At 44.9% G+C, this 25,396-nt stretch overlaps 1 protein-coding gene across 4 annotated transcripts in view; it reads right to left on the reverse strand.

The window, feature by feature from the left end:
- Positions 1-6,118: 6,118 nt before the first annotated feature.
- Positions 6,119-25,396, reverse strand: part of LOC144097459 (sodium-coupled monocarboxylate transporter 2-like) — a 94,337-nt gene continuing 75,059 nt past the window's right edge. For 3 of the 4 annotated variants that reach the window (XM_077630183.1, XM_077630182.1, XM_077630185.1), the window contains 4 exons: positions 24,195-24,367; positions 19,559-19,662; positions 6,446-6,543; positions 6,119-6,376 (listed from right to left, as the gene is read on the reverse strand). In XM_077630183.1, coding sequence (XP_077486309.1) covers positions 6,284-6,376; positions 6,446-6,543; positions 19,559-19,662; positions 24,195-24,367 — 468 coding nt within the window. In that variant the 3' untranslated portion in view covers positions 6,119-6,283. The remainder of the gene's footprint in view (positions 6,377-6,445; positions 6,544-19,558; positions 19,663-24,194; positions 24,368-25,396) is intronic. The other variant, XM_077630184.1, reaches the window with a different exon arrangement.

Genomic DNA, 25,396 nt, shown 5'->3' on the forward strand with positions numbered 1-25,396 from the left:
CGACGGACATGCGTGGCCAATTTGGTGGTGTCGCCATTTCTAATGATAATACGGTTTTTCACCCCAATTCTCTGGGCGATTTCTCGGTATCGTCCAGGGAAATTAATTCTGTAGAAAGGGAATAGGGGGCTCAACATTGGGGGCGTTCACTTGCAGATACGTGAGCTGCATTGAAACAATATGTAGCAAAGTTATGAAAGAGACGGTCGTAACTGTGCGCCTAACCGTTTTCCTAGCCCTATTTTTTTCCAATTGTCGTATTCGTTTAGTTTTGTCATCGATAGTAAGCGACAACAGGCCGCAAAATTACCTCAACAAGCCTTCTTCGTCAATTTTCGTGCCGAGGGATCCTTGCAAGTTTATCTCTATGCACCCACAGCCTTCACTGTCTTCAATCACACCTTTCTGGGCTTAAAACATCCGCACAGCACCTTTATTTTAGAGGACACGTAAAAAAGCAGGAGCTTGCCATTGAATCGGCTGTTTTCTGCAGGCCGCCATGTTCACGCTTTCCCACTACCAGTGCGCCCTCACGGCAACTGAAGTTAGCCTACATCAAATTTGATTGCAAAACTGAGAACGTTTCTATGTTTCCTTCGTGTTGAGTTTTAAACAGAGTTTGTTAGCAAAATAAGATATTTTTATTCGTTGCGCTCCTGTTTTTTTTTTAGGCCGAAATGTTCACGCTTTATCTTTGTCAGCCCACCTTCGCGGCAACAAAAGTTACTAAACAACAAATCTAATTTCAATCTGAACACTCACCTTATTTTGATTAGTGTATTTTAGTTCGAAACACAGTTTCTTGTTAAAAATAAAACATTGCTCATTTTATTTGCGGCTTCTTCACAATACATTATTAGGATATGGTCCCTTGTCGTGCAAATAAATGCATCCGGGGCGAAGTTCTGCTACCAGTCATCATAACCTTGCTGCTAATTGGTTGATTCCGCTGTCAGTGCCTTGCTGAGCCGTCATTTTGACGTCACCACGCTCTCAAACTTGAAAGCTATATAGAGAGCGGCACGTATTACGGCCTCTGGAAAGCAAAGCTCTTTCAAAGCGAATGCTGCACTACTCCCCTCCGTAGCTTCTTCGCCGTACGATCGAGTTTGACCTTGAACCATGGAGAGACCACGTGAAAGCTATCACGTCACTCAGCCGCCGCCGCCTCCTCCAGAGCCGATCACTCTTTAATTGCGTTTATTGGCGTTGGATTTGACAACGTTACACACTCCGATGATTTTGAGGAAAGGAAGGGTGCATAACTGGCTCCCGGGTCAGTAGACGCCTCGATGGCACTGGTGAGAGAGATTGGTTTAGTTTGATTTAGGGGGTTTAACTTCCCAAATCGACTCAGCCTATGATGGACGTCGTAGTGTAGGGCTCCGAAATTTCGACCACCTGAGTTTCGTTATCCTGCACTGATATTGCACAGCAGACGCGCCTTTAGAATTTCGCCATCATCGCAATTCGACCGCCCCCTGCCGAGATCGAACCCGCGTCTTTTAGGTCAGCAGCCGAGCGCCTTAATGACTGAGCCACCGGGGCGGACGTGGTGAGAGAGGGAGACGCTGGTTGTATGCATTAGGGCTGAGAACGTTGTGGCAGACACACGGCACTGCAGCAATAGGCCGCAGCGTTCATTGGGCGACCAACCTCTCGCAATCAACCACTCATTTAACTGCCACCTGCCAGGGTGGCTGGTTGAGCGCGCAGTCTATCCAAAGTGCGGAACGCACTCAACGTTGCAGACGCCAAGCCGCGTCTACTTGCCCGATACACCACAGCTTTCGCTCTAACAAGTTTCAGCAGAAGATAAACCGCGGCCGTTTTTTTCACTCAGGAAGACCTGCGTAAGAATTAGGCCTTTGAATAGTATACATACATCAAGTTAATATCAGAAGTACACATATTGAGACCCTCACTTTAACGGAAATTTGAATATTCAATGTGCCTCTACTATATATTGTTAAGCATACAGATTTGCATGACAGCCTTCAACAATTCTGGCAAGCGTCACCCAGCAAACGCAGTGAACATGCAGGAAATATTTCCGGAATACCCGTACATTTCCCGTGCGCATGCTACCAAGCACGAAAAAACAACAAATCCGCCAGTCACGGAACCTTTCGTGCTGGCAGTTCTAATTCAAATTTAAATTCAAATTCTTTATTTATCCTTGAAATCTCTTGCGATCAGCTCTTTTTCACGAGTAAATAGTGCACTTACAGCCTCTCGGCCACATTAGACTATTGTTGAGCTGTGAGCTCGCTTTCAACCTCGAATGTAGAAGATGGGGGCAGGTATCCAAGCCGCTAAAGCAACCGGTGACCACGCCAAAAGCCCTGCTCGACTAAAAGAAGCAGGTGACGATGGAGGTTGTCTACAAGCGAAATGACCTGGCCACACGCCTAAGGCGGCTATCCAAGTCTTTGAGCCATCCAAGAATTTGTATTGAGCTTGTCGAGACGGCTCCCATGATGCCCCCCCCCCCCCCCCCCCCCCAACTGTTCATCACCTTCGTCACTCTCAGAAGTCGCTGGTAGCACCATAGGTGTGCATGTTGCATTGCTGGGTGTTAGCATATCAAGTGGGAAGCTCTGTGACGCTATTCGCGGGAGTGAATTTAAAAACTCCAAAGCAGAAATCGCTGCCGAGGCAATTTCCCAGCACCTTGAAGTGCGGTAACTTGTGAATAACGGCACCGGGGCTGCTAAGCCGACGTGAATGGCTCGTTGAAAGCAAGCGTTAGCATGAGATCACAAACTCCCGCGCAGTTCTGACTCCAGTGTTAAGGTGCAAAGTTCAACTTGGAGCCTAGCTCACTGAACACGACCAAGTTGTTCTGGACAGACGAAAAACTTGGAGCCTTGCTTGAAAAATATAACTGGTTTTCAACTCTGCAAATTGCTAGTCATCTTCTGTTTCGTTTTAAGACATACTGACGACATTTTGAGGTTGACCTGCAAGAATAGGCAACATGCGTTTTGGTCAAAAAGAGACCACTGTCACCGAAAACCGTCCTTTCAAAAGGTTGAAATGACCAGAAAACAAATTCAGCTGTCACCACCACTGGTCGATTTAGAAAGCGAACTGCTCGCGTCGACATCCATTCTTTTTTGCGCAAATCGCAGAGGTTTTATTTGTTTATTTCATTTACCCTCAAGGCCAGAGGCATTGAAGAGGGGAGTGGTTACATAAATAATAAAAAGGAATGGCGCCTAGTCCCACATGATTATCTAATGGGTTCTTGATAAGCTGTTCATAGAATGTGATACAGTACAGAGAGTGCAGCGATAGAATGAAAAAAAAAATGGTAGTACAACAAATATAAAGAATCGGATGCTCCCACTTATACAATGTTCTCTAATGCGGTCTTGAGGTGTTGGCTGTCAGCAATGGTAGCGGTTGATGCGGAATGTGATTCCACTTAACAGCTAGTCACCACTGCGCCTTACATCAAAACGGCTGCAACCAGTCCTTTCGGCGTACACAGTGCGGGTTTCAACTGAATGAAAGAGTGGGAAGTTTTCAATTTTAAAATTTTTGTGCCACAAATCGGTATTTCGGCCGAGCAAATCTTAACATACCATGCAAAAGTCAGAGAACAAAATTATTACTCAGAATAGTAACTGAGTTCCTTCTCGGTTTGAATACCAGATCCCTGTCCATTCTGCTCAGAATGGCGTCGCTTAGCACAAAATTAAGCTGAAATTAATTTCAGAGTTGGAATAATATCCTCCAATGAATACTGTCGAAGCAGAGTAATTTTAGAAAGGATTTAAAATGGATATCACAGCTGTATCAGAACTGCATTTCGTCATGGTCCTGCATCGTGCAACCAGTATTTAACCACTGATAGATTCTGCCATGCAGATGAAACCTAGAGACACATGCAAATAATTTGTATATTTAGTCGCATACTTATCGCTACCTGCCTCTCCGAGCACTTGCTCATTATCGCCGGAATGACTACTTCCAGAAGATAACAGCTGTTTGTTATTGTATTAACTTTAATGCCCTTGGTTTTAGAACAAAAAACCTAGTTGCAACATTTTTTATTATCAGCACCGTGCTTGTAGGCGAGCAGACGATGACTAATTTCGTTCATATGTGTGACAGCCCTCTTTTCTGAGCACCGTCTCCCGTGTTGTTTCAGTGCTTCTGTGCCCAGTGTTCGTTAAAATATAATATCTCCTCTCCCAACTTCATTGCAGTAAGAAATCAGTAGGCAGAGCTTGCTCACTAGGCCATTGTGCACTTCAATCAAGAAAGCCCGCAGCAGTGCTCTATTTTCAGATTCTAAAGCAGCCTTCCGAGGCTGACAAACTGCTCTTCACCGTGGTCCTAAGAACGCATGCTTGGGGAAATCTCAGGGCTTCACCACTCTGTCATAGAGAGCACGATATTATCTGCCTATGGCTGCCAGGCGACCGCGGCCTCGCAGAAAATCACCGCGCGGACGGCGCAGCGTGAAGCCCCACAACCGCGATTGTGTGTCGATCCTTGTTGCGAGAGGAGACACAGTGGGCAGGATTCATACAGTTGCGCTGGAGATCACGCTTGGCTCGTGGAATTCCCGCCAATTTTCGAACTCACTTCTACAATCCCTGGATCCTGACCTGAAACTCAGCCTTACACCTGGCATTCTACACTTGAAGCAACTTTGCTGTGTCACCTGTGGCTTGGTGTAGCTTTTCACGATCCGCTACTGCTCGTTATCGGTATGGCTGATGATCCAGCATTTGCTATCTATATGCATTTGCTTAGAGACCATAGCACACATTCTTTGTATATGCCTTGCACAATGGGCAGAAAGAAGCTGTGCAGTGCGCTGGAACGTCTTAATTCAAGCCCGCTGATGGAGTGGAAAATTCTCGCGCAGTGGTCGCGGCGATCGTCGGCAGTGAAGGGTTCCCAGGCACTGCTCCGCTTCTTGAGAGCGCCGGGCTAGCAAGATAGGCTGTGTCTTTACAGCACGCCTACTGACTTCATATACTGAGTTCATTTTCCTTTTACTCCATTTTATCCGTCATCTTTCTCCAGGTGCACGTTCGCAAACCGGTTTCTACCGGTTTACCTCCCTGCTTTACCGTCTCCTCCACTTCTTGCTCCTTGTCCTCCACGTCTCCCATGAATCATTACTAAGTGGCGCTGTCTTCTGTGCTTTTTATTAGTTTCCTAACGAAACCCAGGTTGTCGAAGCCATTCCAGAGCCCTCAACTACGGTCTTTTACACCCACTTTCCTCCGTTTCCTCACGGCATGCTTGAGGTGTCCATCTAGAAGTGAGGATGTTAATGCGTCGTTTCCGTGACTAAAAAAAATAACTTATATATAGTGTTTCCAAAATGGAGTCATATTGCTGTGGTTTCTAATGTCTTACGCTACCATTTTATTTCCTTCTCCTTTATTATCATTTAGCCATGTTAGCTTGATGGTTTCGTGACTTTAGGGTTTAAATGCCAATCTTCCGAATTTCAATGCCAAACTTAGATACGGAGTTGAGCACTGGCAGATAAGAACAATTGTATAGTTTTATGTCCACTGTGGCGGTAAGCTGCTACTCTTAAAATGAGGAAGCGCTAAGTATACCTAACACATTCCCTATTGTCCAGCATATCTGTGTGTAATTTTGAGGATCTCTGATTGTTTCTTGGCCTAGATACTTGTTGTCTCTCACTAATTACAGGCATGGAAGCAGCAGCAGTAGAAAACTGTCTTAAAAGAGGTGTTTTACACAGTTCGTTGGGAATGCCACATCAGATGTAGCATAGGTTGCTCCCACAGTCCCTCTTGTCTACGCCACGTAGAGCTTACAGAGGTAATCACGTCTATCAGGCTGTCCTTGGGCAGAGGATCCCTGGAGGGTAGTGTGATTGGGACTTTTCTGGTGGCCCAGGTTGTCCAGAAAATTTGTTGTTAATCTTTTTCTATAATAAGGTGCTTTTGTTTCTGAAATTGTCGATCATTTGGCTAACGAAGTAATTAAAATTTTCGCTCGTGGTGCTGTCAAAATGCACAACCGCTAATGAATTGCGCTTATTCAAGACCTGTATGTTGTAAATATGATCTGAGAAATGCAGAGACCATACATGAAAAAACTCGTTGCTGTTATTTTCATATATTTTCAGATAACAGTCTTGCTTTTCGTCCCAGTGACAAAAATATTGAGACGCTTTCAAGCGCCCCATGTGGAAATGCATGGCATTTATTTATGAAAACAAAATTGGGTTTATAATATGTCTACAAACATCTTCGCGAAAGAATATAAGCTCTTGTCTTCAAACAACAGTTTCTTCGATGTCTGCGAGAAGGTTTTCAACTTCATCTTGATTCTTATGCTTTGCCTCTTGTAGTTTCTTCGTATTTAAATTCTGAAATTGACAAGGTCAGAGTTTTATTGTATTTTTGTATATCGACCTTTGTTTCTAGATTGCGCTTACCTCCTGCGTCTGTCCGATGCTTGCTTGTTGCGGCTTTCGCCACATGCGGGTGATTAGGTCACTGGATAGCCCTGGTTGCTCTGTTTTGCTCATTTCGCCTGCAGTTAGAAATATTAAAATGATAAGAGGTTTTGTTAAGCTCTTCGGCTGCTTTTGAAGAGTGCTGCCCGTCGTAGTAGTTTGTGGTGACATGTGGCAATGGTGATATCTACGGTTTGACGCCGTGAAGCTGCACAAGGGTTGTGATAGAGGCGTATTGAGTTCGGTCACGCCTGGCACTTTATTGTCTGCTGACATCGCAGTGAACAAGCTACTTGGTGCATTTTTCCGTCATCGAACTGCGCTGCCGAGGCTGGAATCTGATCCAAAGTGCCGCCATGCAGGGTGGCGGCAAGTACTTTTTGATAACCGTCAATACGTTTCCTTACTAACACAGCGAATAACGAAAGACAACAACGGCGAAAACGTGGGACCGAGGTATAGGCCCTGTTCACACACAGAATCGATGGGTGGCAGGGGGCTCCTGGGTGGCAACCCTACTCGCCCCTAGCAGCCATACTATTGCCAGATTCGAAACTAAAATTTACAACTAAGAGTTGCTCGCGGCCCCAAGACAATAAACGAAGTGATGTGGGGAGGGCCGGATTCTTTAGTAGGCGTGTCGAAGAGCGCTGATAAAAATTCCCATCCGCTACGCCTTGGGGTGGAGGTCATTATCGAATTTGCCGGACAACAGGATTGGTACACTAACGTCGCTGCGACGCCATGCGACCGCCATTTTGTTGCGCGCCATGGTTGTCAGCATAGGCTCGCCACGCAATTGACATCACTCAGTTACACTGAAGTTGCCATTGCCGGCTTGACAAAGCGAATGACCGATCTAGAGGCCCATTTCCAAGCTTTTTCAGATCTTCAAACCGATTTCGAAGCAATGAAATCTGAGAGTGTTAGGATTGCTGGACATTTAGACATTCTAGATGCGCGAATAGAGGATGGAGAAAATCGCTCGCGTCGCAATAATCTTATATTCTATGGCATTCCCGACACTAACCCATCCGAAAGTTTTGCAGGCTCTCAGGAAACAGTCATCAACCATTGCTGCCAGAATGGAATATAACAATTAACCCTGAGAACATTGCACGCGCCCATCGCCTTAGACGCTACATATCTAACCACACTCGTCCAATATTCGTCAAGTTTACTTCGTCTAAATTTAAAGATGCCATATTATCGAATGGTCATAAGTTTAAGGAAACTAACTTCAGCGTCGGCGAGGACTTTTCCCTCAAAGTACGAAATGCGCGAAAGCACCTAGTCGCGTTCGCTAAAGGAAGAGCAACAAAATTTGCTCTGAACTTCAAGACATTGCATATTGGTCGCAATCGCTACGTGTTAGATGAAACCACGAAAACAGCCGCTAGTAACTCGTCCTTCACAATCAGATTAGCAATCACCTCATTACGAACCGTCTGGAAACCGTACCAGGAACGCTTCTTCATCTAGCCTCTCGCTCTCCGTTATATACACTAACATTCGTAGTTTTATTCCTAGGCGTGAACTTATTTCTACCCTTGTTTCGTCATCAAACAGCAACCTACTTATACTAACTGAGACTTGGCTGACCAGTGACATAACAGACAACGAAGTACTGACTGATCTACCAACCTTTCATGTTTTTCGGAAAGACCGTAAAGATTCACGAGGAGGGGGTGTACTCATTGCTATCAGCCAAGATTTATCATGTTCCCTAATACAAGATTCATCCGACATCGAAATGTTGTGGCTAATCTTTCACGCAGCACCTAACACAGTTTTACTAGGCATTTGTTATAGGCCCCCCCATAGTATCTAGGACTTTTGTCATCAGCTTCATAACGTACTTAGTCAACTGTCCACGAAGCATCCTAATTCACATAGCTTCATCTTTGGCGATTTTAATTTTCCGAAGATTGACTGGCATAAGCAGCACGCACCTATAGCTAACAATGGAGAAACAAGGGAATTCCTAGATTTTTGCAACAACTTCAACCTTACTCATGTAATACTTGAATCTACCCGCGTAACACAGAACTGCGCAAATATTTTTGATCTCTTATTAACCAATCACCCAGGCAGCGTACAGCCCATCACCCACCTACCTGAAATAAGTGACCACAAATATTTCAAGCTAACCATCTCCTTACGCCAAACCGGCGCCGCAGATACCATAAAACCATCCGTCTTTATGACAAAGGGAATTATAACGTCATAAATGATGAACTTAACGCGTTTTTTCAAGTTTTCTCGTCAAAAATTGGTTGCTGTTTAAAACCAAACTAGAAAGTCTAACTAATAGATTCGTCCCCCAAATTAGTTTTCGCTCTAATTCAAAAACGCCATGGTTTACTAAAACACTGAAACGTTTGGGGAACAAAAAGAAGCGCCTTTGCCGTTCAGCCAAGTCTCAGGGGACGCACAGCGCATGGGTGAAATATCGCGAAACTGAAAGATACCTCGCCGCTATTTCTAATGCCAAGCATACATTTTTTCACTCGTATTTGACGAATATGCTAACTAGTAACCCCAGAAAGTTCTCGCAAATTATCAATCCGCATCACGCACCAGAAATAACCCTCATCGATGAGTCAGGCACAGACTGATGCTGAGTGCGCTGCCATGTTTAACTCTGTATTCATTTCATCTGTATTCACAAAAGAAACTGATGTACCGCAATCATTTTCAGCACCACCCTCAATGATAAATTATGCTATGCCACCAGTGGTCTTCACGTGATCTGGCATTTCGTCCCTAACTGAAACCATGAAAATTTCATTTTCATTCGGTATTGACAATATTAACACAAAGCTTTTGAAAAATAACAAGGATATTTGTGCGCAGTTTTTAAGTTTACTTTTTTCACAGTCACTGTTATCAGGTCAACTACCACGCGATTGGAAAAGCGGTAAGGTCGTTCCAGTCATCAAATCGTGTAAAAAAAATTTACCGCTTAAGTACCGTCCCATTTCGCTTACCAGCGTACCCTGCAAACTCATGGAACACGTCACCTACTCCAATGTCATGAGCTTCCTCGACTGTCACAACTTTTTTCATCCTGCGCAACACGGTTTTCGAAAAGGCTTCTGATGCGAAACACAGCTGGCCATTTTTATTCATGATCTGCATGCTAATCTTTACTCTAACCTACAGACCGATGCTATTTTTCTGGACTATGCAAAAGCGTTCGACAAGGATCCTCACAAACGCTTACTATTAAAACTTTCATAATTGGACCACCCCTCTAATATCTTTAAATCGATAGAAGAATTATTGACTAACCGCTCACAGTACGTCACCGTTAACAACCACAACTCTAATCCTATCCCAGTAACATCAGGCGTCCCGCAAGGGTCTGTCCTCGGTCCGCTTCTGCTTCTAATTTATATTAACGATTTACCAACGCATGTATCCAGTAATATTCCCATGTTCGCCGATGATTGTGTAATTTGCCGCAATGTTAATAACGCTTCTGACCAAAAATTTCTTCAACGCGACCTCAACCGCATCCAGGAATGGTGTGCCAATTGGTTAATGAAAATTAACCCTAAAAAATGTAAAATCTTGTCCTTCACGCGTCGCCACAACCCACTTCATTTCCTATGCCTCATAGCTAACGTCTTTGTACACCAGGTTCTATCATACAAGTACTTAGGCATTACCTTGTGTAGCGACTTGTCCTTGAGCACACACGCTACGAACATTATTTCATCCGCTAATAAAACACTTGGATTTTTAAGACGTCATCTCCGCCAAGCCCCTAAACATGTGAAGTTATTAGCGTACAAATCCCTTGTCAGACCAAAATAAGAATATGCCTCACCCATTTGGAACCCGCACCAAGCTTACCTTATAAATGCACTCGAATCAGTCCAAAACAGAGCACCCAGATTCATTCATTCATCATATTCTTACGACATCAGTGTGTCAGCGTTGAAAGCTGAATCCGACCTAATGGCCTTATCATCTCGTCGCCGCATTGTCAGCCTTTGCTTGTTTCATAAATTTTTCCATAGTTCACTCGGCCGCGCACCCTATATCGTCCCTCCAGCCCGCATATCTCATCGCACTCGTCATCCTTTTCAAGTTTCCCGTCCTCGCACCCGAAGTGCCACATTTGCTGCATCATTTTTTCCCCGTACTGCAGCAAACTGGAACGACCTACCCAACGACATCGCACACCATATGCTCATCCAACTTTGCCAATAATGTTACCAATCATGTTTCGTTGTGTTAACACTTGCTTACCAAAATATATGTACCCACCTCTTATGTAATACCCCTCGTGGGTCTTTAAGGTAATAAAATGAAATGAAATGAAATCACGTGAATGAGCTCTATATGTGCGAAGTTGCCTAGTTACACTTTCCACCCTTGATTGATATAGATGCTGCGTCCCACTGTGTTCTGACTTAACTTTAGAAGCACTTCTTTGACCGCAGTGATGATGACACAGGCTGAAAAGCAACTCACGAATTTGGGGTGAAGAGTACTCACCGAAAACATAAAAACAGATTATCTTCTTTTTCGTCGCGTACAGGCTGGACGAGACGATGTTCAAATACATGACTCTGTCAGGAGTGTTCACATTTCCGAAGGAGAACATCTTGATGCTGACCGTAAGCTGTCTTAAAGCAATCGGTGAAATCTCTAGATCTTAATGCCACGTTCCCGGCCTTCTCAATGTTTAGGGATCGGAAAAGCGTCTCATTGCTCGAAAGTGCTGCCCACCACTGTAACATTTATTGTGCGTAATTAGGCAAATAAAATAGAGTGCTTTTTAGAGTGCGCACAAAAGTTTTATTATTGGATTTTTTATGATTTTAAAAAGGAAAATTTTATGATCACTAAATATATGCTGCAAACCAAAGACGGAAAATACCTGCCATAATCGCAAATAAAAGAGGTTTGCAGAAATGCGCCTGTTTGGTCAAAATATATTTGTCTGATCTACCGAGGGCCTCTCGACAGTATTATCACTTCGTGATATTTCTCTGCTATCCTCAAATCTTGAAGAAATTTTCTTTTCTCGGGTAATAACGCCTCGTTTGCATCTTATAAGTTCTGATATTTCTTGGAAGAACAACATTAATGACACTACCATGAAAATTATACAGGTTTGATGGCGTCGAGTGATAAGTATTTCTGTTATTTGCTTGCAGAGGACGAAACAATTCTTTTCAGATTAGCGTGCTTCTCGCACGATTTTGATTAGCGAATTCGTGCACACGAGCGCGCTTGTTGCAGAAGGATCATAGTGGCCTTTTTGATTCCTCATGTGGTTCCCGTTATGTGCTGACTTTTAAGGTTTTGTAATATTATTTTACGAATGTCAGCAATGTATTCTGAGTAGAAATTCTTTAATCTGGTCTCCAAATTCTGAACTAGAAATCGTTGAGACGGATGACAGGCACACATCGTGTAGATGATGGCAAGAGCAGCAAAGCATTTGATGAACTCACAACTGAAGGTTTACTAAAAAATTCACACTTATGTTTTATTCTAATACGGACCACGTATATTTCGTCACATCAGGATATTAAAACAGCTCGGGACGTCGAAAAAAGCAATTCTAAAACAGCGTGTATTCCTCCAGCAGCGACAATTCTCGCATGGTGAATGCTATTGAGTTCTAGATCACGAACATGCCTGCTCCTTTGTTGATGCAAAAACACTCGAATAGGATTATGAAGACCAGTTTATCTTTCTGACGGTCGGGCAAAAGTATTGCATCGAACAGCATAATACAGCCTCTTTACCAAGAGCAGCTATTTGTCACAAGAAAAGGCTTTCAGAGGTGTCGCATGCTGCCTGAATAACTTGTTCCCACATCTGCTTGTTTGGCTCGAATAGAAACCGCCGCAGGAAAGTGGGATCTGATGCACTATGCCTACATTGCACTTTATGTATACACTGTCAGACAAAAGCCGTTTACAGAGGTGCAGTTGTTCGAAGTTGTTTTCAAAGATACAAGGAACACAATTTTTGTGAAAGATTCTTTCGTGTACTACCAGATGAGTAGCACAGTGCTCACCGGCCAGGCTGAGCTAAACAGCTTAGTTCTCTCCTGCATACTTTTTATGAAAGATTATTTCGTGTACTACCTAATGAGTAGCACAGTGCTCACTGGCCAGGCTGAGCTAGACAGCTTAGTTCCCTCCTGCATAATTTTTGTGAAAGATTATTTCGTGTACTACCAGATGAGTAGCACAGTGCTCACTGGCCAGGCTGAGCTAAGCAGCTTTGTTCCCTCCTGCATAATTTTTATGAAAGATTATTTCGTGTACTACCAGGTGAGTAGCACAGTGCTCACTGGCCAGGTTGAGCTAAATAGCTTAGTTCCCTCATGCATAATTTTTGTGAAAGATTATTTCGTGTACTACCAGGTGAGTAGCACAGTGCTCACTGGCCAGGTTGAGCTAAATAGCTTAGTTCCCTCATGCATAATTTTTGTGAAAAATTATTTCGTGCTCTACCAGATGAGTAGCACAGTGCTCACTGGCCAGGCTGAGCTAAACAGCTTTGGTCCCTCCTGCATAATATTTATGAAAGATTATTTCTTGCACTACCAGTTGAGTGGCACAGTTCTCACTGGCCAGGTTGAGCTAAACAGCTTAGTTCCCTCCTGCATAATTTTCATGAAAGATTATTTTGTGTACTAGCAGATGAGTGGCACTGTGCTCACTGGCCAGGCTGAGCTAAACAGCTTAGTTCCCTCCTGCATAATTTTTGTGAAAAATTATTTCGTGCTCTACCAGATGAGTAGCACAGTGCTCACTGGCCAGGCTGAGCTAAACAGCTTTGGTCCCTCCTGCATAATATTTATGAAAGATTATTTCTTGCACTACCAGTTGAGTGGCACAGTTCTCACTGGCCAGGCTGAGCTAAACAGCTTAGTTCCCTCCTGCATAATATTTATGAAAGAATATTTCGTGTACTACCTAATGAGTAGCACAGTGCTCACTGGCCAGGCTGAGCTAGACAGCTTAGTTCCCTCCTGCATAATTTTTGTGAAAGAATATTTCGTGTACTACCAGATGAGTAGCACAGTGCTCACTGGCCAGGCTGAGCTAAGCAGCTTTGTTCCCTCCTGCATAATTTTTATGAAAGATTATTTCGTGTACTACCAGATGAGTAGCACAGTGCTCACTGGCCAGGTTGAGCTAAATAGCTTAGTTCCCTCATGCATAATTTTTGTGAAAGATTATTTCGTGTACTACCATATGCGTAGCACAGTGCTCACTGACCAGGTTGAGCTAAACAGCTTAATTCCCTCCTGCCTAATTTTTATGAAAGATTATTTCCTGTACTACAAGATGAGCAGCACAGTGCTCACTGGCCAGGCGGAGCTAAACAGCTTAGTTCCCTCCTGCATAATTTTCATGAAAGATTATTTTGTGTACTAGCAGATGAGTGGCACTGTGCTCACTGGCCAGGTTGAGCTAAACAGCTTAGTTCCCTCCTGCATAATTTTTGTGAAAAATTATTTCGTGCTCTACCAGATGAGTAGCACAGTGCTCACTGGCCAGGCTGAGCTAAACAGCTTTGGTCCCTCCTGCATAATATTTATGAAAGATTATTTCTTGCACTACCAGTTGAGTGGCACAGTTCTCACTGGCCAGGTTGAGCTAAACAGCTTAGTTCCCTCCTGCATAATTTTTATGAAAGATTATTTCGTGTACTACCTAATGAGTAGCACAGTTCTCACTGGCCAGGCGGAGCTAAACAGCTTAGTTCCCTCCTGCATAATTTTTGTGAAAGAATATTTTGTGTACTACCAGAGGAGTAGCACAGTGCTCACTGGCCAGGCTGAGCCAAACAGTTTCGTTCCCTCCTGCCCAGGTTTAAAAGGAGTAAGGCGAGCTTTAGCGCTTCGTTGGTGCGTGCGCAATACGATCCACAAGGTTCGATCACGCTATGCATGGGTCGAAAAGAACACGTTCCGGTGTACTTCAAATACATTATATGCCCTGCGCATTCTTAAGATGAGTCTACCAGCCAGAATGGAGTTTCGAAACATGTATGTTGGTCCATCAACCGGAAAGACCAGCAGCAAAAGGACCCGCAGTGCTCCAAATGCACCATTTTTAATAGAGCTTCTCCGGAATCGGATGATACACACTGAGCTGGGTATACTTCTGAATAAAGAGAACCCCTCTGTGCTTCAGCCAAACATCCTGCTGCTTCACACAGTATACGCTGCAAGATGAAGAGGAAACCGCTCACTTTATGTAATCGTTATAGAGCAGTTTTATTTTCCATGCCTTGTGCGCGAGCATGACTATGCGTGCACAAATGAAGAAGTAACTTCTGGATCCCTCGAGGAGGTTACAAAGTAGGAAATTAGAGTGACGATACTGCGTCGGACAAGCCTAGTTATTGTGAAGAACCACGTTGCGCATTCAAAAGAGGCAAACACAGGAAAAGGCCAAGAAGACGGAAAGAGCGCAAACTATCAACTGAGTTTATTTTTGTGAAGGTGCCTTATGTGCATTATCACAGCCAAAGGACAACGGGAAAGAGAGAGGGGGGTTAAAGCCAGTCATCTCCTGATCAACAACATGTGCGCAGAAAATTCTTCTCCTCCTTGTACAATTTGACAGAAGTGTCGCTTATACATTTATCGCCGTTTTCCTTTATGCGGTAGGCCTCCAATAGCTCACGCGCTGTTTTGTTTTTACCTTTTCTTAGAATTTTTATCTTAGGCAGAGGCTCGCATCCACTGCAGGCAAGGCAATGAGCGGGTAGATTCGCTTCTTCTTAATTTCGAATTGATCGAGCATGTTCCCCTGCGCGTTCATTCCCGCAACGGCCTGTTTGTCCCACGTAGGCGTCTCCACACTGGAGCGTGATTTCATAAACCTCGCCCGTGGCACATTTGACAAACGTTTCAGCATGTTTTATGCCGCATCCACTGCCTCTAGTTTCTTGGCTACTGATTCTCGGGCCAGAATCAGTAACCAAGTTTGGCCGGGAGATCCTGTCGTCGTTGGAAACCTAACGGAAGGCGACGTGTCGCGCCATGTCTCCTACTCGACGCCCTCCGAAATCAATCCGCCAAAATCAAACGGGTAGAGGAAATGGTAATGGGAAATCGTCAAAACCAAGCGTGTAGGGGAAATGGTAGGCCGTATACTACGACGCGCGTCTAAGCGGTTCGGTGGCTTGCACGGACGCGATGCGCTCGGTCTCGCTCAAGCTTATGTCACCAGTCGTATCCTGTACTCGGTACCCTACCTCCGCCTGAATGCAGCTAGCATAAAGCAGTTTAACGCAATTATTTGAAAAGTCGTGAAACGGGCTCTGGACCTCCCGATTACCACCTCCACTGTTCGCCTCAGGGCCCTGGGGGTGCTCAACACCTACTCAAAGTTGCGAGAGGCTCATCTCATGAGTCAGTACACGGGACTGCAGCAGACGGGGCCAAGACGCCGTGTACTCAGTCGCCTCAAAATAAGCATACCCTGTGTCCCGGAGGAACCACTCCGTATCCCGGAGCTTTGGCGCAACAGCCTATGGGTCGAACCCGTGCCACAAAACTTGACTCCACACACACACACGAAGGCCGGAGAACAGCGCGTGCTCGGGCGCTGGATGCAAAACATGGTTCCAAACCCGGCGTGATCTACGTTGACATCGCAGGTCCAAATCCATTGGGCCACTACACGGCAGCCATAGTCCACCAGAACTTGCCAACCAATGGGCTCTCCTTCCGCGCAGAGAATGCCCACCGGATCTGAAGAAGTCGCTATCGCCCTCGTGGTCGCAGACCCCCCCCCCCCCCCCCCCCCAATGCAAGATTGTAACCTCAGACTCGCGTTTCGCTTACGAGCGCTATGTCAAGGGCGAGGTATGTCCTCCAGCCTATGACATACTCTACAACGCAGTTAAAGACTCCGAAAGCACGCCTAGAAGCTCGTGTGGGCGCCGGCCCACCAGGAACTCCATGGTAACAAAGCTGCCTATGCGGCTGCCCAAGCACTTATCCTCCAATCATCTACTTCCGCGTCCTCCCCAATCGATGAGCCTAGCCAACCACTTCTGCGGTTTCTAGAAACCGTCGACTATTACAAAGGGAGGTATCGCCAGTTCCCTTCACCGGCTAAGGGGCGCTCGAAGACATACGAACGCATTCTGCGACAGCTACATATGAATGAATACCTACTGGTGTCCCACCATGGCTGCTCGCTACGACGCGAAAGTCGAGCCTTTTCACCCACACTGTGACGAGCTCTGTTCTCTGTCCTGTAAACACAGTCCCCACTTCCCTCCCCCCCCCCCCCCCACCTTCAATAAAGAGGCTTGGGAGACCTTCCTCCTCGAGTGCAACGGCACAATCTACCCTCGCACGCCTGGTTCGCGAGGCGGCGGTATCTTGCGGCATCCCGGACTATGCACGCGAACCAAGATGTCGGCATTCCCCAACTGCGCCGGCTCATCCTCTCTATTTTCTTAATAAAGGTTTGCTCTCTCTCTCTCTCTCGACGCCCTCCTCCCATGTTCGCCTCTTTTTCATGTTCACCACGACGAAATGAGACTGCCTGAAATGAGAGTAATGAACCAATTTCTTTTCACACCGCTATAAGACTGCGTCTGCACCTTCTCGGGCAGAGAGGTCACCAACTGAAGAACGCAGAGTGTTTTGGATCGGCAATCGGTTCAGTATTACAATTCTTCCACGAGTTGAAAATCTTGGCCCAGGCAGAAGGATGGAGAGCAATCTACGAGAAACCTCGATAGGTGAATACAAGACCACGATGATAAATAAAATTTGCTCATAACCTCGTTAACGCACCGCTGCGAGCATTCTCATCATGTGGCCCACAAACGTGACGAGGCGACCAATAGCGACTCTCTCCAAATCTTCATACTTAGCTCGTAATGGCAACTTTGAACCTTGATTAATATGGCAAACAGAATAAAATTTATAGGGTTCATTTTGGCGTGCTGCGAACAATTAAAGTTAATTTTCGTAGAGAAAACATACGTAACGCAGAGCCAAAGTTATAACAAAACAGTGTGTAATGAAATAATGGACAGAACGGAGTAATAGCTATTCCCCTTATTATCTCCCATAAAAGGCCGTGTATTTGATATCTCGTTTGCCAATGTAAAAACCAGTTATGACTGAGCCCCTCGCTCCTTCTCTATTTTACTTCTCAGTCTCATCCTCCACCTTCCCCAGTGCAGGGTAGCCAATCAGAAAACCCTTCTTGTTAACATCCCTTCCTTTTCTTTTCCTCTTTATATCTCTCTACAATGTGAAACTTTCCTAGAGCGGGATGCTATAATCCTCCAATGAATCCCACTGACCGTTTCAATAATAATAATAATAATTGTTTTTTTGGGGGAAAGGAAATGGCGCAGTATCTGTCTCATATATCTTTGGACACCTGAACCGCGCCGTAAGGGAAGGGATAAAGGAGAGAGTGAGAGAAGAAAGGAAGAATAGGTGCCGTAGTGGAGGGCTCCGGCATAATTTCGACCACCTGGGGATCTTTAACGTGCACTGACATCGCACAGCACACGGGCGCCTTAGCGTTTTTCCCCCATAAAAACGCAGCCGCCGCGGTCGGGTTCGAACCGTTTCAAGCCCAGTATGCCAATTTGTAAGAGCGGCCAATACTGCTGTGCCGATTCGATGTGACCCCAGTTTAAAATCTCAGCGCACGAGCTGCTCCATCGAGCACCGCTCGAAACATGCGGTTTTCTTATTCCATCTCAGGCGAGGCCTGCATTGAGAATTTGTAAGGACAATCCGTCAGTTTGTTTTGATTTGTTGTTGTTGTATGGGGTTTAACGTCCCAACAGTTTGGTTTGAAGCTGGTCCTCCCTTGCTCTTTTATTTATTGGTTTTTGGGGAAAGGAAATGGCGCAGTATCGGTGTCATATATCGTTGGACACCTGAACAGCGCCGTAAGAGAAGGGATAAAGGATGGAGTGAAAGAAGAAAGGATGAAAGGGGTGCCGTAGTGGAGGGATACGGAATAATTTCGACCACCTGGGGATCTTTAACGTGCACTGACATCCCTTGCTTTCCGAAAGACGGGTTTGTGTCCCTATGAACGATGCCGCGCCACGGCACAGTTACCAACGTCTCCGAAGTTTCCCCGTTTTCAAATCTCCTGATTACACACGGTTTATTGCGAGCGCGCTTCATCTCTCGGGCTAGATAAGCTGTTTAGTCTCCGTTTTCCAAGCATAGCCGTTCGGTTAAAACCGTTTCCCACTGCTTGATGTGCTTGACAGTATTTGCGCCCCGCTGGTTTCGCATGGCCATGCGGACGACAACGTAAGCGCAAAACAATTCCTGCGGACCAAAAGACGACTATTAACAAAACCCGCTGTCCAGAATCGCATTCCTCACGGGACATTCCTCTCATTCGGTGAAGTGTTAGAGGGCCGTGTTGTTGTGAGCTGTGCGGCGAAACCAACAAAACGGGCGCTGACGAAGAAATCGGCGCCGCGCGTCCTCCTCAGCTCATATCGGCTTCAGCAAATACAAAACGAAGCGAAATATTCTTAATATGTTGTACCGTGCGCTATTTCTCTGCGTCCTTATCCTTCGAGGCGTGCATTCTGGGCAGTGACGCCCAGGTGGGCAGTGGAAGGAACGGACGCGCGACAGGCAGTGGTGACATGCTCGAGTGGTGTAGGTATATTTGGCAGCGTGGTGATCTCTCGGTGCGCGTATTGAAGCCGCCCGCAAAGCACTCCAGCGGCACAATAAACACCATGTATGGTTGCATGTAGAGTTTCAACTCAGGTGATGTAGCGCTTTAATGCAGCAGTGGTTACTACAAAGGAATATCGGGACCTCCGTCCCTTTGTTATAACGATATTTTTGTCAAAAATTTAGTGGCGGCCGGTGCTTATACTTCTTTGAAAAGTACAAAACGGCATCATTCTTTTATATAGATATTCGGATAGGTAGAAAAGATTTAAACTGCGAAAAAAATTATCGAACTTCTAACACTTTTTTTCAAAGCAGAGAAAACACCGGGCAGTTTTTAAGTTCGGCTCTCTCTTTGCAAAAGACAAACACGTCCCCAACAGACAAGGACATAAGGCTGCTGGTACCTGTGACAGCGCTGAGAAGTATGCCGATAGTGACGGTTGCCAAGATTGCGAGGACACTGCTCCACAAGTACGAAATGCGGAAGAGGACGAAAGTGTCTTGTGGTCTGAAAGAAGAAAAAATAAATTGATGCGACTTTAATTGGTAAGAGATATAAGAGAGACAGTAATAGCCGAGTGCGCTAATCACTGAGCCACCGCGGCGGATCCGAATAAATTTTCATGCGCCATAATCGAACGCGATACCTCTGCAATATAATCACTGTCATTTCGCACTGTAGTGTTTTCCTTTCTATATCTTATTTGTTTTGGTTTACGGGTTTAACATCCAAAAGCAACTCTGGCTATGAGGTACGCCGTAATGGAGGGCTCCAGATAATCTCCACCAGCTGTGATTCCTTAACGTGCGCTTACATCGCACAGTACACGGGCCTGCGGCATTTGGCCTCCATCGAAATGAGACCGCCGCGGCAGGGATCGAACCCGCGTCCTTACGGACAGCAGCCAGCACCACTTTCTCTTAGGGTTGTTTCGAATCATTGGCATATCTGCTTACTGTTGATGTTATTTCAACTTTTGGTCTTCCGTCCAATTCTCTTCTTTCTTTCGACTGTAGCCGTTCGAAGCTTGATACTTTAGAACATATTATATAATTTTGAACTTTTGGGTGTAATTTCAAACTGTCGCAAATTTTTTTCTGTTAAATTGAGTGTCATGTGCTCACTAAGTATTGTCTCTTAATGAACATTTTCAGGGGTTACATGGTTTCTAACATTTACTATTCTTTTATTGTCCATACTCTAAACAACTTCACTATAGAAATAATATGTTGTGGTGTACGATTGCTAACACGGTATCGTGGCTTAACCTTCCAAAGTGGAACGACTGCAAAACGCCACCAGGTGAAAGATAAATCAGGGGGTCTTGAAAATGTGTAGGCGAAGCAAGCCTTATTGCAAGTCGGATGGCAGTAGCAGGAACAGCTGGCGCGTTTCTCCTCATTGGAGAATTTTTCACTCGATAATCATTCCTTGGGAGAAAACTAATCGTGCGAAATGACCCAACGGGAAATGACTGTTGTTGCCTGTTAAGGGGGAAAACGAAGCACCAACCGGTACTTAAAGCAATAAGTATTGTACAATAGGAAAGCGTGCGTTGATATAGGCGCAATCACGCGAATGTACACGACCATAGATTTTGTCGCTCCAGTTCCACCCCTTGTTACCTTTGGTCGCAGTTCTCGCGATCACACGGAACGCTAAACTGTTTCATTAGTAAGCTTTTCAGAAGCATTGGGCCTAAATTTACCGAAAGAAAAAACTGGAGAGGACACTTCTGCTCAACCGTAATGGTATGACGCAATAGCTCTAATGCATCATTTCTAATATATGCTGTTTCGGTGATTGTGTACTTGACATTAATATATTCCTTGGAGTCTTCATATCCCTCCTGGCGCGGTGGTGCAGCGGTTAAGCGATACGCCACTGCCGTGCAATGGGAGGTGTTCTCGCCGGTGAGTTCTGTGAAATCAGGTTGCTCTTTCAGGAGTAGCCTCTCACGATGAAAAACTAATTTAACTTTACATGCCTTACAAGGTGTTGAGAGGCACCATTGGGAGCAAAACTTAGAGAGGCCCCATACATTCTGTGCGGGGGCAGCACCTGACATGACAGTTCTGGTGTCGAGACTGGCGCAATGGGCCAGTCTGGACCTCAGAAGTGCTTTGTCAGGTGGCGCCCCAGCAGAGCGGCATGGGTCAGAACATGGAGGGGGCCAGTCTTACTTTTGCTCACTGTAGTAACTATGGTATCATACAGCGTATCTGTGATGACATTTTTTAGATACATGTGCTTCGCAATTGCTTCGGTAATAATATATGTCAACAAGTACACGGGAATTAAAGTATAAACTTCCTTTTGATAAATAAGTTGCTGTTTCGATAGTTATGCTGTTCACATATATATCTAGGCGTATGTTACAGAATTGTTAGTGGTTGCTACTTGACTTCCGAAATGCGGGTAGCAGCCTGGCTGGGGCAGAATAGACGCCGTGAGACTTGCGCAGTCGAGAGACGTATGCTCAACGGTGCGGCTGGGCGTGTGCCCAGCAGTGCTGATTTTGATTTAGCCGGCGGGATAGGCAGAATGTTTTAGCCTAGAGCAGCGAGCATAACGGCACTTTCTGAACTCTATAGACATCTAACGGGAAGCTAAAAATATGTAATGTATTGAAGTGGTACAAATAGCACGCTGAACCATAAATTAACTTTTTCTATTTCGCCAGCTACCTATATACAAGATTCTCCTGTTTTCTAATGTGCACCTTCAGCGGCATCACCTTGCCGTGAAACGCGTTTTATACCTCAAAAAACCAGGTTTAAATGTTAGTGATCCCACTGACAGATGCGACTTGCAGGTAATAATCAAACGTTTCAGTGCGCTACCAGTTCCCTCACACTTCGTTAAGAGTGCAACATATAACGGGCCAGTAAAAAAAAACACTTAAAACAACACTGACGCTTGCAGGAAATTACCAATTCAATGGGGAAGAGATAATCACAGACCTAAGGTTTGAAAAACGACGCACCAAAAAATATAAACACAGTGCCTCTAGTATACAGTCCCCCTATTAAGGGAGGCGATTGTGCCCGCAAACAGGGATATCAAAGGTTGGCTCAGGCACTGACGTCCGTTTGGAAAAGTACAGAAATCTGCTACGTCGCGGCGACCATACTACTAAATGTGCTTGTCACATTATGAAGCAAAGTGAATTGAAAAACAGCAAAAGCACACAATGTCGCCTGTAACAAGAAACATGTGCATTATTTCGTGGACAGCCGTGAAAATGTTCATCACATTTCATTATCTTATGGATAACCGCATGTGAATGAGACCGTGAAATGCGTGATCGATCAAATTTGGGAGGAGGCCCGTGATGCGGTCTGACATATGTAGCCGCCTAGTGATGAATTGTGTAAAATCTAAAAACATAACAGCAAAGCGCTCTTTCGAGCAGTACTAAATCATTAAACACCACGGCAATGTGGCACCTCCGCCGCAGCACTCTGCTCTCACCATAACCAACCAAGCTACTAGGCTGCCAGCCACCTCCAACACCCTCTCTTTCTTCTCGCAATTTCCTCTTCCTCCTCGATCCTAAAGTGGTTAGAGCAATTGCTCTCTCTTCACTTTGGCACCTGCCACGGTTGCCCCTTAATTAAAAAACATTAATTAAAATCAATTTGGTAGAATAAACTACAATAAGAATTTATGAAAGGTCTTGCAACTCACGCTATAGATTCCATGGTAGAATGCAGGGCTCTGTGGTAATAAAGCTATAGCAGCTTTCGCTGTATAAGAGAATTTCCTCTGGTATTTCACATGCCCTGAGTGAGTGTTTATTTGTGTGCTTACATGTCTATTGTCGCTCTGCATAATCTCGGGCTAACTATGGTCCCGTGATATAAACGTTTGCGTGGGCTGTGTCATGGACGTTTTCTGTACATGGTGTTCATACTATATAGTTTGCGTCACCTGCGGCTAGACACAAGTTCATTTCGGCGGAAGGAGACGTTCTGAACAAAAACATGTTATCACGTCTTGACTGTTCTTTTAGCTGTTGTTGAAGCTTTTTTCTACAGAAGCTGGAACCATTTCAGTCGAGGTTGGCTTGTCGGCAGTTGATGACCATGAAAATTATGCTTTCCCTTTTTATCGATTGCCTCGAAAAATGACACGCCACTTTGTCTTTTATAACGCCTCAATCACAAGATTAGCACCAGTTAACTGCTGTAGGACCAGTGCGCAAATCGAATAAAACACGAATAATATATAACTTTTTTGTACCAGTATGGCAGAGTTCCGGTGGACCCATATCATATGTTCATTGCTGGTGTTTCTTATTGTGAAAAATCCCGGGATGTTAGGAGCAGTGGCATGATTTTGAGCGAGGAAAAGCTTTTAACCCTCAAATCGGTCTATAATGAACAAATTTGTGCTTTTGCTGCCAGTGGGCCTAGTTATATAGTCTTACATTCAAGAATGTCTGTGTTTCCGTTAGAAACAGTAATATTCTGCGTGTTACAGAAAAGGAATGCGAATAGGTCCTTAAGTGTAACGGTTACTTTATGACATACACAATAACTGCACTTCCTCTTCCGAAAAAGTAATCATTCCTTTGAAACATTGTTGTCCGGGTCACAATAACAAAGAGGAACCACCATTAGCGCCACTCATGCAGTAATAATTTAATTTTTGCATCGAAAGATAAAACAATGGAATGGTGTTGCTCGTTCAGTTGCCAGTTGCTGTTAGTATTTTCCTCAAAAACTAATCTCAGCATTTAACAAACATTAACCTCGGTTCGTGATTATTTTGTGTTTTCTATGTTTCCGTGTTGTTATTTGGTTTTGCTTATATTATACTTGCTCTGATGTATATCATGCGGGTTTGTTTCAGTGCCTTGTGATGTTGTTGACTTGCGTTTATAGTTTACTTACATGTTTCTCTCAATATGGAATGGGCGCATCAGCATCCAGGGCAAATGGAGCAATGAAAAAGTGCGGTTTCACTTCCGTTTTTCATGCCTTTTCCAGGTTATCTTCTTTCACGAGCTTAATGCTAGAAACAATCACACTTACGGCATGGATGGTGAAAAACTGGTAGAATTGAGTACTGACGCAGTCGCGCTCCGATTTACAGGGCAGTAGTCGAGAGACACGGGCATCTGTAGAGGCCTCCTACCGGTGCGGATGATGTTTGCCGTGTGGCACAGTTGATACACCACCGTGATGAGCGTCGCCACGCCAGCACCCTGCAGAAAGCAGCTGTTATCCTCATATCCTTTCCGAGCTACCACTCGAGGAGACAGGTGTTCGGATATTATTAGCACCTGGATCTCCATTCAGCAATTCGTTGGAAGAGAAGATGTAAAGGGGCTGACTTGTTTATAAGTATCTACATTCATACCGCAGTGCAGTAGTAGTAAGTGGTATTACTAAAAAAATAATAATGAAGGAAGGAAAAGATTTTTGCTCGCCCCGGCATCTGCCATCGATACTGAAGCACCTAAGCTGGGGCAGCGGAAATAAAGGATAGCAGGCAGGAGAAATGAAATGAAAGAGGGGACATGAAGAGAGAATAAGGGGAGAGGTAATATACACAAACTTTTTACACAATAAGAAATGCGTAAAGGTTGTGCGCGTGGTTAGTTCATGATGGAGCAATAAAAACTCACGCGCACAGCACTCTGTTGACTACAACTGGAGTGGGGCGTCCAGTTGTGTTCGGTCACTGCGTGTAACTACCTGGCAGAGAACAGACGGGAAGTCAAGAACGTCACACCGCAGAGTTCTTATGGTTATTCTGCAAATGCGCTTTTGCATAGGCATTTATCTTCCTGTACATAATATGATCGTTACCAATATAGCCGCCGCGGTGGCTAAGGGGTTATGGCTCTCGGCTGCTGACCGGAAAGACGTGGGTTCGATCCCTGCCGTGGCGGTCGAATTTCGATGGAGGCGAAATGCTAGTGGCCCATGTGCTGTGCGATGTCAGTGCACGCTAAAGAACCCCAGGCGGTCGAAATTTCCGAAGCGCTATACTACGGCCCCCTCCCCTTAAAGTCTGAGTCGCTTTGTGACGTCAAACCCTCCTTTACACTCGTATTTAAATCGCTATTCATATCTTTGATTACCTAAGGCATCCTAGTGTGGGCCACTGCAACTACAGAAAACATGCACACGTTGCTGGTTTTGAAAAACGTGTCATAAGAATTATAAGTAAATGCCATACCAGTATCCTACAGCTGAAGTATTCAAAAAACTTAATGTTACTCGCTTGG

This window comes from Amblyomma americanum, chromosome 7 (assembly GCF_052857255.1).
Source record: "Amblyomma americanum isolate KBUSLIRL-KWMA chromosome 7, ASM5285725v1, whole genome shotgun sequence".
NCBI lineage: Eukaryota > Metazoa > Arthropoda > Arachnida > Ixodida > Ixodidae > Amblyomma > Amblyomma americanum.